This window comes from Engystomops pustulosus, chromosome 1, assembly GCF_040894005.1.
Source record: "Engystomops pustulosus chromosome 1, aEngPut4.maternal, whole genome shotgun sequence".
Lineage (NCBI taxonomy): Eukaryota > Metazoa > Chordata > Amphibia > Anura > Leptodactylidae > Engystomops > Engystomops pustulosus.
Window position 1 is genome coordinate 176,664,220 of NC_092411.1, and position 14,069 is coordinate 176,678,288.

Here is a 14,069-nt window from a genome sequence, read left to right on the forward strand (position 1 = left end):
TCACAGGTTCCCGTCAAGCACCACATGAGGTCAGGTATTTCCTGTAACCACAATTTCAGGTAAAAATGATTTTAAGAGATGATAATGTCAACTTGAAAAAGATAATCTTTTTGGTAAGTTGTGAATTATATATGTATATATTGTATATATCAATATGTGTGACCGCTTATGTGAAGAGAAATTTCATTTTCACAAATTATTTATTTTGCTTTACAGACATGACAGGAAGGGGGGGGGGGGTTACAGAAAGGAAACAAGAGAGTAATGGCACAAGTAATGAGTTTACAAGTATTTCAAGGATCATTAGATATGGGATTTCTTATTTTTACTTTTTACATTTCACTAGAAAAAATGTCACAAGCATCCATACCTTTCTTTTTATATCAAAAGCCAAAGTGAGTAGCATCGATGAGTAAAAACCCAACTGTAGCATGTAGTAGATGTACAAGGAGATTTCCAGTGGCTGTGGAGCAAAAGAGAAGACAAAATACATTTGTGAGTATAGGTTTCATAGCAGAGGTATAGTGGTGGGCAGGGGTTCAAAAACCCACTCAGATGGTAGGGCACACAAAAGAGGTCTGAGAACAGCAGACCGGAAAGTAAGCCAAACAGGACATGCCTCTTTTCAATACCACTGTCCAGGTGGAGTTTGAGTCAAGCAGCGGGCAATCCTGCCTCTTGAGTCAGTGTACGTGTCATGTACACTTATTCCTCCATATACCTCCTGCACAGTCCCAATTCTGCTAATTTTTATGTGTGTTTATGTCTATCCATGTTGCTCTGGGTCCAAGTCAAAGGGTCAGTTCAGTCAAAGTTTTAACCACCATTGAATATTTTTTGTGACTGTACTGGTCATGATTTGTTTGCCTTAGCTGCAACAGTGACATTTGGAACACCTATGTCAGTGATGGCGAACCTTTTAAAGACTGAGTGTTCACTCTACAACCAAAACCCACATATTTATCCCAAAGTGCCAACATTTAAGTGCAATTTAAGCAGTAACTTCTTGCTCCCTTCTGTCATTGCTTGCAAAAGTATCAGAATCCTAAGAACACCAATACAGTAGAAAGAAAGGGTGACAAATTCAGGTTCCTCTGAATAAGAATAATTTTCAGGCCTGGAGCAGAAGCTACAATGATAATGCAGATATGCCGACCCCTTCCCATTCTTCCTGTAGTCTCAGGCAGCACTGTTTTGGTATGGAACAGCACCAGCGTTTGTAGAGGTGCTGCTGGTTTTAGGAGAACCATGTTTGCGGTGGTTTGTTCTTTGCTGCCATCTAGAGGGAAGGAAGATTTGGAGAAGATGAAGGCTACTTAGGTCTACCCAGGCTTTATTCCCATGTGGATAGTGTCCCTGCTGATGTTCCCTGTTTTTCACCGGTGGAGGTGTCTTGTTTGAAAGATTTGGAGCAAGTTGGATTACAGTATTGTAATAGTTGGAGGTACCATGTTGTTACCTGTTTGCTTCATCAGGAATGTGGAATGTCAGGGGCATGATGTACTGTGTAGTTGATGATATAGTGGTTTGTCATTTCCCTTGCAATTTTACACTGACCATCACTGAGTAATAGGAGCTAAAACAGCAATAAAAGTAAGATAAATTGTAAAGGAATGGGTTAAAATGATCTTTATTGTGTAAACACAACTAGGGAATTGAGATTTGAAAATTTTCTTTCATGTGAAAACCCCTTTGAGAGATCAAGAGTTAAAAAGTATCAAAAACAGGACTGGCCTTTGTTTAATTTTAAAATTGCAAACAAAAGCATTGCCTTTCTATGGCACAAAACAGAACACAAACATTGACTAAACACAATCAATCCTGACTATACCAAGTACCTTACCATTATGCCCTGGGTAGGCAAAACCTTTTTATGCACCTGCTACAGGTGCAGTTGATTAAACAGATGTGTAATACACCGAAACGTCGCTACCCGTTCCGATAAAAATCACTCCCGTTTGATTTAAACCTTGGAGTGCTGCCTGCCTTTTCCATTTGTTGACTACAAGTAAGGCTCAAGCCGAGACCCTTGGAGGCATTGCACCCCTCCTTCTCAGGAGTTTTTTCACTGTGCGGACTTGAACTTTTTTCTTTCTACCTGGTCCAAAAGCCAGAGATGGACCAGGGATTGGGAAACCTGTCCCCTCTTTTACAATCCAGCTCCAGGACCTCCTTTATTCCGGCTTTTACAAGAACCCGCACATTTTAAGACACATATGATAAAAATCTAGGGGAAACATATCTAACCTAATCATATTTTTTTTTTCTGCGAAACCCGTGAAGCCAACACCACATAAAAAAGTAACACCCGGGTATACCTGGTGCCGTCGTGACTCGAGGAAACAACATTAGAGTAATTTATTGTTTTCATGACGACAGCACCACCAGAGAGAATTACAGAGAAAAACAAGAGGGGGAGACCAGGTGGCTGCCTGGCAAATCTGTTCCAACGTAGCATCCCTAAACTCGGTGCATGATGTAGCTAAGGCTCTAGTTAAATGGGCATTGATGCCGTCCGGAATGGGACCTTCAGAAATTTCATAAGTCATCTGTATAGAGATCTTAATCCATCTAGCAATAGACGTAGAGGATGCCTTATTCCCCTTATTCTTTCCTGAAAAGAAAAAAAAAAGACTATCCGATTTTCTCCAGGCAGAAGTAGCATTCAAATATTGAACAATACTTCTTCTAACATCAACACAATGAAAAGATCTTTCCTTCTCTGTTTTGGGATTACTACAAAATCAGGGAAGGGTGATGTCCTGAGACCTATAAAAAGTCGGAAACTACCTTAGGCAAAACCCCCGGATCTGGTCTTAGAATAACCCTGTCATCTAAGATCTTACAGTATGGAGACCTACATGACAGAGCCCTTATTTCACCTACTCTTCTAGCTGAAGTAATGGCTGTAAGGAAGACTGTCTTTAACGTGAGTAGCTTGAAAGAAACATTATCCCAAAGGGTTCAAATAGGGGGTTCAAGCTACTACCGACAGAGCCCTAAGAACTAAGGATAAATCCCATGGTGGCACGCTACCTCTAATGGTGGGCCGGGTTCTACTTGCGGCTGTAATTAATCTAGAAATCCAGGGATATCTATCTAATTCCTGGCCAAACAGGGCCCCCAATGCCGATACTTGAATGTTAAGAGTGGCTGGTCTAAGGCCCTTTTCAAGCCCCTTCTGAAGGAATTCTAGAATCTGACATCTGGCTGAGATAAGTGTCCTGGGTCCTCCCCAGAAAAGGAAAGCCTTCCAAATCCTATGATAAATATTGGTTGTTACCATCTTTCTACGTTTTTGTAAAGTAGAAATAGGCTCAGAGGACAAACCTTTGTTTTGAAGAATCATTCCTTCAATAGCCATGGCGCCAGATGCAGAGCCTTGATTTCTGGATTAAAGACTGGCCTGTGTAACAGAAAGTCTCTTGACTCCGGGAGTACCCAAGAATCTGTTGATATTGATAGCTCCCTTAGGTTGGAAAACCACGCCCCGGCAAGGCTAGAAGGGGGCGATCAATATCACCTTCGCTTTGTCCAGTCCTATCTTCCTGATTGTCCTGGGTACGAGAATCATAGGAGGAAAGGCATACAATAGATGATTGTCCCATTTCTTAGAGAAGGCGTCCACCGCCAATGGGCGCTCTGCTCTGTGAATGGAAAAGAACCTTTATACTTTGTTTTTTTCTTGTTGAAAAAAGGTCTATGACTGGCATACCCCAAAGTCTTGTGAAATATTGACTGACTCATTTCCCATTCTCCCTGAAACAGAGGGTTTCGACTTAAGAAATCTGCCGTAATGTTCTCCACCCCCCTTATGTGAATTCTCTTTAAGGAGGTAAAATGTGTTCCTGCTTGAGAAAGAATCAGCGAAGCTGTGTTCATAAGGCCTGGATTTCTTGTACCGCCTTGTTTGTTGATGTATTCAATGGCTGTAGTGTTGTCTGACATAACAGTCACACCATGACCTTGTAACAGAGGGAGAGCTGTTATTAGTGTTTTTAAAACTGCTAACAATTCTTTGCTGTTTGACCACAGATCTCTCTGGTGCCTTACAAAACCTGGTCCTCTATGTGGGCCCCCCACCCCCAAGGACTGGCGTCTGTAGTGATTCATCTGTCCTGGGTCTAGAGAGGACTGATCCCTGTCGCACTTTCCTAGAAGAAAATTTTGCAACACTCTTGAGCTGAATTAAGCCCAGGGGACAGCATGGATTGCAGCGGAAAAGAGACCCAGAAGAGACATGCCCAACCTGAGAGAAATTAATGGGTTCTGTTTTACTTTTAACACCAGGGTCCTTGTCTTTTCTATTTTGTCTACCTGTAGAAAGGACGCCTGTCTTTGGGAATCCAAACATATCCCCAGAAAGAGCTTCCTTGTCATAGGGACTAGGGATGATTTTTCTAGGTTTATCAACCATCCTAACTTCTGGAGCATCTGAATAACCCTACAGTCAGTTATAATGAATTTTGCATATACTCCAGAATGTTATAAAGAGTGATCAGCTTAACAGCAATTAATTGCAAAGTCAATATTTGCCTAAAAAATTAACTTTTACCCCCAAAACACATTTCAACTTCATTGAAGGCCTGCCTTAAAAGGAGCAGCTAACATCGTTTCAGTGATTGCTCCATTAACACAGGAGTGGGTGTTGATGAGGACAGGGCTGGAGATCAATTTGTCATGATTAAGTAAGAATCACACCACTGGACACTTTAAAAGGAGGCTGATGCTTGGCATAATTGTTTCTCTTCTGGTAACCATGGTTATCTCTAAAGAAACAGATGCAGGCATCATTGCACTGCACAAAACTGGCCTAACAGGGAAGAGTATCGCAGCTAGAAAGATTGCTCCACAGTCAACAATCTATCGCATTATCAAGGAATTCAAGGAGAGTAGTTCCATTGGTGCAAAAAAGGCTCCAGGGGGCCCAAGAAGGACCAGCAAGCACCAGGACCGTTTTTAAAAGTGTTTCAGCTTCGGGATCGGGCTTCCAACAATGCAGAGCTTGCTCAGGAATGGCAGCAAGCAGGTGTGAGTGCATCTGCACGCACTGTGAGGCGGAGACTCTTGGAGCAAGGCCTGGTGTCAAGGAGGGCAGCAAAGAAGCCAATTCTCTCCAGAAAAACATCAGGGACAAACCGATATTGTCCTAAAGGTACAGGAAGTGGACTGCTGAGATTTTGGGTCCATGGCCTGGAAACTCCCCAGATCTTAATCCCATTGAGAACTTGTGGTCAATCATCAAGAGACGGGTGGGAAAACAAAAACCAACAAATTGTGACAAAATGAAAGTATTGATTGTACAAGAATGGACTGCTATCAGTCAGGATTTGGTCCAGAAGCTGATTGAGAGCATTCCAGGGATAATTGCAGAGGTCACGAAGAAGAAAGGTCAAATATTGACTTGCTGCATTGACTCATTCTAACTGTCAATAAAAGCTTTTGTTACTCATAATATGATTAGACTTGTATTTCTGTATGTGATAAAAACATCTAACAAATACACATAAAAACCAGATGGCAACAGATCATGTGAAAATATAATATTTGTGTCATTCTCAAAACTTTTGGCCATTACTGTAGTTAGTTGGGTGCACACTGCCTGTTCTGATGGGCCTACCAACAGAAAACCGTCTAAATAAGGTATAAACAGCCCCAGAGCCTCTCTTATATGGGCCGCCATTTCTGACTATTTTGGTAAATAACCTTGGAGCGATGGAGATCCTGAAGAATAGTGCCCTGTACTGAAAATGAACAATCTCTGAGTCCCCCTGAATAGCTACTCTCAAGTATATTTGAAAATCTGGATGTATAAGGTTTGTGATAATGCGCATCTGCCAGGTCGACTGAAGCCATGAAGTAACCAGGAAAAAGTAGGTTTACGGTTGACTTCAGGGTTTCCATTTTGAGCTTTGGGACGAGAAGAAATTTGTTTCAGGGTTTTAGCTTTAGAGAACGATTTGTTTTTTTAACCACTTATCACCGACACTAGTTTTCAGCTAAATGACCAGACTAGATTTTTCAAATCTGCCCTGTCTCACGTTAATTGGTTATAACTTCGGAACGCTTTATTATATCCAGGTGAATTTGAGACTCTTTTCTCGTGACACATTGTACTTCATGTTAGTTATAAAATTTAAGTGCAAAGTTTTGGGTTTCGTTCTGAAAAAAAGGGAAAATTTGGCAAAAGTTTGTAAAAATTCTTCATTTTCCAAGTTTGAAATGTTCTGCTTTCCAGACAGGAAGTAAAACTACCCAAAAAGCTTGATAATTAACATTTACAGAATGTCTGCTTTATGTTGAGATGATATTTTATGCATCCTCTCATTTTTCTCGGATGTTATGAGGCGCAGAACTTTAGGTGCTATTTTTCTCATTTTCATGAAAATTGGCAAAACTCACATTTTGAGGGACAACTGAGCTTTCAAGTGACTTTGAAAGGCCTAAATAATAGTAAAACCCCATAAATTACCCCACTATAGAAACTTCACCCCTCAACGTATTTAAAACAACTTCTATTAAGTCTATTAACCCTTTAAGTGTTTCACATGGGTTAAAACAATTTTTAGATTTAGAAACTACAGAATTTTTTTGAAAAATATATTCATTTAGGCCAAAACTGACAGTTTCATAATAAATTAAATGATGAAACGCACTGCAACGTTTGATACCCAATTCCTCCCGAGTGTACTGATACCCCATATGTAGTGGTAAACTTCTGTACGGGCGCATGGCTGAGTATAGAATGAATGGAGGCGCCATTCACAGAAGATTTGTATTGTCACATTGTATGACCTATACATTTTTTTTTTTTTTTTTGGTAATGCGAACATATGAGGGCTTATTTTTTACGGGATGAGATACAATGTATAGATAATTCATTTTGGGAGTCTAAAGCTTATTCATGAGATTTTATTAACTATTTCAAGGGGGACACAAACAAAATCATCAATTTTTATTTTGGATTTTTAGCATTTTTTTCCCCCCACTCACGTAACGTAAAAATAATATTTTATCTTTATTCTCTGGTTTACTACGATTGTGGTGATACCTCATTTATATAGTTTTTGTTATCTTTGTTAAATTTTCCTGAGCAAAACCAATATTGGAGAAAATCCCATTGTTTTTACTATTGACAAATTTTCAGGGCCATATCTTCTGTATTTTTCTGTTGTCAGATCTGGTTGAGAGCTTATTTTTTGTGAAAAGAGTTGTTCTTTTCAGTCGTATCATATTAGGGAACGTAACTTTTTTTGATCACTTTTTAGAACATTTTTTTGTAATGGTGTTTGATGAAAAATTGTATATTATGGGAAGTTTTTCGAGTTTTTTTTTTTTTACATCGTTTTTTTTGTAATTATATACTTTATTTGCATTTTATATATAACTGGGGAGATTATGGGACTTAAACACCCGCAATCTGAGTTTTTCCGATCCTGGGTGTTAGTGCCGGGTCTTAGCAGTGAGATCACAGCCCAACACCGGCACTTGCAGGACCCGATGTCCCTAAATCTTCTTCTGACGCGCCGCCGTAGAAAGGCGTCGCATCAGAAGAAGTACCTTTAATGACCGCCGTAAAAAGCCGATATTGAGTGTTGGAATGTGTAACATGATGTGACTTTAAACAATGTAAGGTAGTGCTTTAAAGCCTGAAGGGTCTAAGGCTATCATGACAAGAAGACACTGAGGACAGCTGCATGTCATTGCCCCCTGGGGACTCTCCCAGATCTGGGGGAAACAAAGACTCAAATTACTTGTCCTGCAAGTTTGTGTGGTAAGATATGGAAGCAACGATGCCACAAATTGACTCTATATCATCATGGGATTGGCCAAGACAGTGGTATGGGGATAGGCAATGTGTGTGAGCTACGTGTGTATGTATATAAGATTGTATACATATCTTTAGTTAGAGCAATTTCTCCCCTACCCTCTCTCTGTCCCTTAGTTAGTTAACCTCTATGTATATTTCCCTGTATTGTACCCTTGATAAATTCCCTATAAAGATCCATTGAATATTGTTGTTAATTTAATATTAACTGGCACCCCAAAACCAAGCAGATTTTACAGTGAGTATAGCTTTATATATTACATATATTAAGCATTTAAGAAACTTTTTGTGCAAGATGGTCCACCATGAAACAACATCCTGGAACAAATAGACACCTAATAGGTTACAAAGATGCATCCATAAATCTAATTTAGTCTAATTAATGAATAGGACTAGTAAATTTGTCACAGTGTATGTACTATAATTTCTGACTTTTTTGGAAGCTTTTTGGAATCTTTTAGGAACTGTTGCTAGCCAATAATTCATAAGTCTAGAAGATTTGCTTCTGTTTATATCAGTGATACAAGCACAATTAGCTCCATCTGTAAATTAGTGAGATCACCAGCTGTTCTTATACCCAGTTAACTGACATCAGCAGTATTTGTGCAATTATTGTGTCCTACTCATTATAATAAAGTATACTGTCAGTGTATAGACAAATGTGCCATGCTGGTAAATATGTTTATAGTAAACACTGCTTCAATAGTGGTGCAGCATACTGGTAATATGATTAAAATCCAGAATACTCCATTCAAGAGCCTGCAGGGCTGGACCAGTTCATGAAAGCAAAAAAGATGCTCCGATGTCCCCAGGTAGTATTGTGATAATGAACACCACCTATCCCCTCATCATATCAAACCTATTTCAGAAAAAGCACAACTATTTTACAATACATAGATACAGAAGTGCTCGCGACACTCACCTGATAGGGATAATCCGTCCAGAATTCCTGTTGGTCCCAAAACCATGGTTTCTAAGATAAAAAATTAAGAAATCACATGCAATGTACTGTATAGAGAAATCATGCTGCTGCCAGTTTACACACAGGTGGTAAAAAAATCTCACTGTTTGAGTCTACCGAGACAACCAATAGGAAGGCCAAAGTGAGCATTTACAAAGAAACATGATACTGAAAATCCTCATAGATTTAAATGTGTTCCTACAAAAGGACGCAGTTCGTAAAAAGGTTGTCTTTTTAGGATATCATACACTTAGTTGTATTATAACATCATGGAAACAAAAAGGTGAGGTTATTCTTTTTTATCTTTTCAAACTTTTTTGTCATAGCTTAAAGAGTAACTGTAAAGTTACTGACAAAAAATTGTTTTAGCAGAGCTGGGGAGAGCCGTATCATGATACCTGTATCATGCTGCTGTTTTCTTACTAGCCTTAGATATTACCTGGTATATCTATCATTCTTTCTTATAAAATCATATACAGCTATGCCTGAAGAGGAGGGCACTTACTGGTTGTGACATCAGTTAAGGGCACTGAGGCCAGAACACTAAGGGCATCCACACAGACAGCATATTTGTAATTAGACGACCTGAAGAACGTAATGAGTCACATGCTTGTAACATCACTCAAGGTCCTTTTTTCTTGCATTCCCCTCCTACCGACCCTCTTTTCTTCAGCTGTCCTGTTTGGATTCCCATGGTTACCAGGAAGCATGGCAAATGGAGAGTAGCCTGGGGGACAGGGTAAAACATCTGCCAGAAGCTAAACAGATGTTTTAGTGTAAATTACAAAATTGTTTGCACATTTTTACATAGTGCAGAGTTAGATAAAAAGTATTGTATATTTTACAGTTGTAGTTTAAGAGTGAGTTTGAAAAATAGGGCTTTCATAGCTTCTAATAAGCTCAGTATTGGACTGGCATCAGGGGTGGTGTTGGAAGGCATCACATGGCAAAACATGACATCATAATGTAACTAAAATACACATATACTGCTAGGTCACAGCTTGGACATGAGACATAATTTCAGATCCAGCTCAAATAGATATTTAATATAGTGCTCTGCAATGGGCCAACACTGTACCCACAAATATTTTTCTTCCCCAAATTCTCACAAAAATAAAGATATGGAGGTCTGAATGCCACACTAGGTCCCACATGTAGAACATATACTTGTGTTATCAAAAACATACTCACGTTGATAAGTACAACAAATCCAGTGAGGAATGAAATCAAGTACATAGTAAATCTCCAGCTAAAAAAAAAAGAAAAAAACATTTGCAGTCGTCTTCACATCAAAGTTTATTGTTGTGCATAAGATTATCAAGATATGATGATTAATTACAATACATTGCCATAAAAAGTGCTTAGAGCAATAATGCGGGTCTGGATAGGAGAGCATCCTATTCTGTTAGCTTTCGTATGGCCTTGTTTTTTTTTTTTTTTTAAAAAACCTTTAAAATGAATGGTTCTTATCGCAGCCCTGAGGTCCGATCAGGACCCCAGGGCTGTCTGCAGGCAGTGCCTGTAAGATGCCGTCTGTGACTGACACAGCTAATACTTTGCAATACATCAGTATTGTAAAATGAAGTATAAAATGTGAGGAAAATCATAATCGCTTTGATAAGTAACAGTGTTCAAAAGTTATAAGTTATAAAGTGACGCAAGTCAGAATACAAAAAATGGGGCTGAGCCCAAAGCTATAAACTGGCTTCTTCCTTAAGGAGTTAATAAAGATGCAACAAAACGTGTTAAAAACAGTCCCCCATCCCCTAGACCAGGGGTAGGGAACCTATGGCTCGGGAGCCAGATGTGGCTCTTTTGTTGGCTGCATCTGGCTCTCAGGCAGATCTTTAATAAATATTGATGGCTCATGTGTGTCTCTTAGAATTATTACTGGACACAGGCAGCGATGTTACCGCTGCCTACGTCCTTTGTACGGCCCAGGTGCCATCGCCGCTATCATCTAAGCTTTTATTACCTATCTACTGGGGGTATATGCTGGGGCTACCTATCTACTGGGAGGCATGTGCTGTGGCTACCTATTTACTTGGGGGCATGTGCTGTGGGACTACCTATTTACTGGGGGTATGTGCTGGGGCTACCTATCTATCTACTGCGAGGCATGTGGTGGGTGTCAGGATTTGGAGTAGTGAACCCCCTGGACCGCCATGGACGATGATGTAAGCAGACACCTTGGACCGGAATCTAAGTGGCACCTGGTCTTCACCAGAGCCCGCCGCAAAATAGGATGGTCTTGCTGCAGTAAGGTACCACCTGGTCGTTCCACAGGTACGACTTGTCTGCGGTGGCAGCCAAGGTTGAGGTACAGGATCTCTAGAAAGTCTTGTGTTCAGGAACAGGCAGGCGGTCAAGGCAGGTGGCAAAGATGCGAGGTAGGGGACGGAGCAAGAGGTCAAGGCTGGCAGATCAGGAACAGGTCCGAGGTCAACGGAAGCTTCCTCATATCCATGAAGAACTAAGATCCAGCGGGGAACCAAGAAAGTGGGTAGCCCCAATCAGCAGAGCGCTGGCCTTTTAAATCTGCGAGTGCTGGCGCGTGCGCGCAGCCAGGACGGTAGCAGTCGCATGGAGACGTGAGTGAGCTTGGAAAGGGGCGTTGCCACAGAGAGGGGCACGGGTGTGCCTGCGATCTGAGACGTAGATCGCAGGGGCACCCATGACACTGAGACTACCTATCTCCTCGGGGGCATGTGCATATTGTACGGCTCTTCTGGAATAACATTTTAAAATATGTGGCGTTCATGGCTCTCTCAGCCAAAAAGGTTCCTGACCCCTGCCCTAGACTAAACGAGCAGTCTAATAAAGGACACTCTACCATGAGTTAACTGTTACTGCTGCAGAACACAAAATAAAGGATAAGGGTCAAGCATGTAATGGTCATTTGTAATATTATTTTTAAAAGATGCACTGCTGGTGTGGAAAGGAGCAATAATTATAGCAATGAAAACACCATCAAAAGTCACAAAAAATGATGAAAAAGTATGAAAAAGTTAGTGGCGCCAGAAGATGGCAAAATAAAAAAAAGAAATTGTACAGGAGGTTTTAATTTTTGTAACTATGAAAACATTCTAAAACCTATACAAATTTGGTATCGTATCCCCATGATTGTACTGACCCAAAGAATAAATTAGACACGTCATTTGTGGTGCACAGTGAAAGCCGTAAAATCCAAGCCCACAAGAAAAAAGAAAAGAAAAAACTAAAAAAGGCCAAGTCGTTAAGGGCTTAAACAAGAACACTGCCGGGATCGCTAGGAAGAGAACCTTTGCTAAGTATATGTAGTTTGTTTTTTGTTAAGCTTACTGATAGTTTTCCTGTAAGTTATTTTAGTGATGTGAATATCTACCCGGAAAGCAGAACATTTTGGACTTTAAAAATGTAGCTTTTAGTTTAGTTTTAAAAACCCTAGTTTTCTTAACAACTAAATGCAAAAGATATCACCTAATATTTTCAACTTACTTGAAGTACAAAGAGGCACATTTACTTAGGTGCGTACGCAAGTTTTTTGTCAAACTGCTTGTGTCATGGCTGCACTATTCTTCATGCAACACAAATTTCATCATTGAACTTGGCTTTCTGGTGCATAGTTGGACTGTGCGCCACATTTAACATGCACATCCCACCAAAAAGAAATTTGTGCACACAAATTTGTCGGGTCAACGCAGGGAGCGCCAGATTTATGAAGAACAAGTGCCACAATTCATGAATCTGATGCCCTCTGCACTCCACATAGTGTAGTTTGCATTGCTTTTAGTAGATGTGCCCCTATGTGTCAAGAGAAAGCTCAAAATGTCTCATAATGACCTAAAGATGTAATAGTGTTCCAAAACTATAACCACTTATAGTGACACATGTTAGATTCTAAAACTAGGGCTTGTTCAGGACTTTGGTGGCAACTAGTGTACACCATTATGTGGAAATCTAAATATAGTTATGTGGAAGGAGTAATTAGCCAGGTGCGGAGCTGCCTAAAACATGACCTTTATTATATACTGTTTAAAATTGGGAATATAGTTAAATAGTACTGTATTCAATGAGAGTGGGTTAGCAGAATTCAATTGTGTATGGCGAGTTTTAGTATATAATCCTGCAATGTATGTGTAATTTACTGTTACTCGGGACGATTGCAGGTTTTTCTTCTACTGGAGTTGAAGTCTCATTTACAAGAAAGTGGGTGTTTCAAGTGAGTCCTGTTTACTGGCCACATGCATTTCACTGGAAATGCATATGCATTCAAAACAGAGTTCGCCCCTGGGCGCTAGCATTGCGTTTGTAAATGCAACGCTAGCGCCATGTGTGAATGTACCCAGAGTCAACAATGGATAAATGATCTCACTCCTATAGGTTATCACTTTTCTGCTTCAATTTTATAATCAACGTTTAGAGTTTATCTCACCTGGCTTCACAGAATTTCTTGGTTACACTTGGCCTGTCTTGGTTTCTTCTACATCTAAACCAATGTTCGACTTGGCGAATCTGCATTTTACATTCAGCTGACAGGTAGCGGACTTCAATCTGCCAAGTAATTGGATCGTTTAATTATAGTACTTTTTATTAGCAAATTGCATACAGATATACAAATTGGTGAATCTAGCATTTCTTCCACTGTTGGTGAAGCATAAATTCTGATCTTGAGGAAACCACCACCCATGGCCTGGTCGATAAGGGTTTAAGAAAAAGCACCTAAAAAATGATACTTACTAGTTTATACAATAAAGCTAATTTTTAAACCCCTTTGCTTTAAAAGTTTTCTTTGTTTTATTGTTGTTTTGGCTCTTATAACTTGCTGTGTGGGGATTTTGCTGTGTGCTAACAATGTGCTTAAATTATTAGGGTACAGGATTTACCTACACTTTTATTTAGCTTTTTTAACGTTTAACTAGTATCTGACACATAAAAAAAGAGATGAGACAGAGTCGTGAGATGGATAGAAGACACAATAACAAACTCCAGCTCTGCTATCTCACCTATAACTCACAGACAATCAGCTTTGCTATGAATTCCTCCACTAGGATAAAAACCTTATCTTGTCTGTATTTAGCAGAGTAAATTCTGCTTGCTGGTAGGAAGTGCATATGTCTGTAGTGTGTCTGAGCTCGTCTTGTAATGAAGGGAGGGGAGGGGCAGGAGGCAGAGAACACTGCAGCAGACAAGAGAAGCTATTCATGAGAAGAACATGACCATAGTCAGAAGATTTATAGTCATATCCAGGGACAACCAAAAACTGTAAACACCAGGACTATCTGTGAAATGCTATGTTTT

The 14,069-nt window shown here is 39.9% G+C and overlaps 1 protein-coding gene across 5 annotated transcripts in view; it reads right to left on the minus strand.

The window, feature by feature from the left end:
- The window catches only part of LOC140067760 (ceramide synthase 4-like), a 99,877-nt gene that overhangs the window by 24,642 nt on the left and 61,166 nt on the right, over positions 1-14,069 (minus strand). For all 5 annotated transcript variants that reach the window (XM_072113949.1, XM_072113948.1, XM_072113947.1 and 2 more), the window contains exons 4-7: positions 13,204-13,322; positions 9,981-10,038; positions 8,751-8,801; positions 371-463 (exon numbers count right to left, since the gene is read on the minus strand). In XM_072113949.1, the coding sequence (XP_071970050.1) occupies positions 371-463; positions 8,751-8,801; positions 9,981-10,038; positions 13,204-13,322 (321 nt within the window). The remainder of the gene's footprint in view (positions 1-370; positions 464-8,750; positions 8,802-9,980; positions 10,039-13,203; positions 13,323-14,069) is intronic.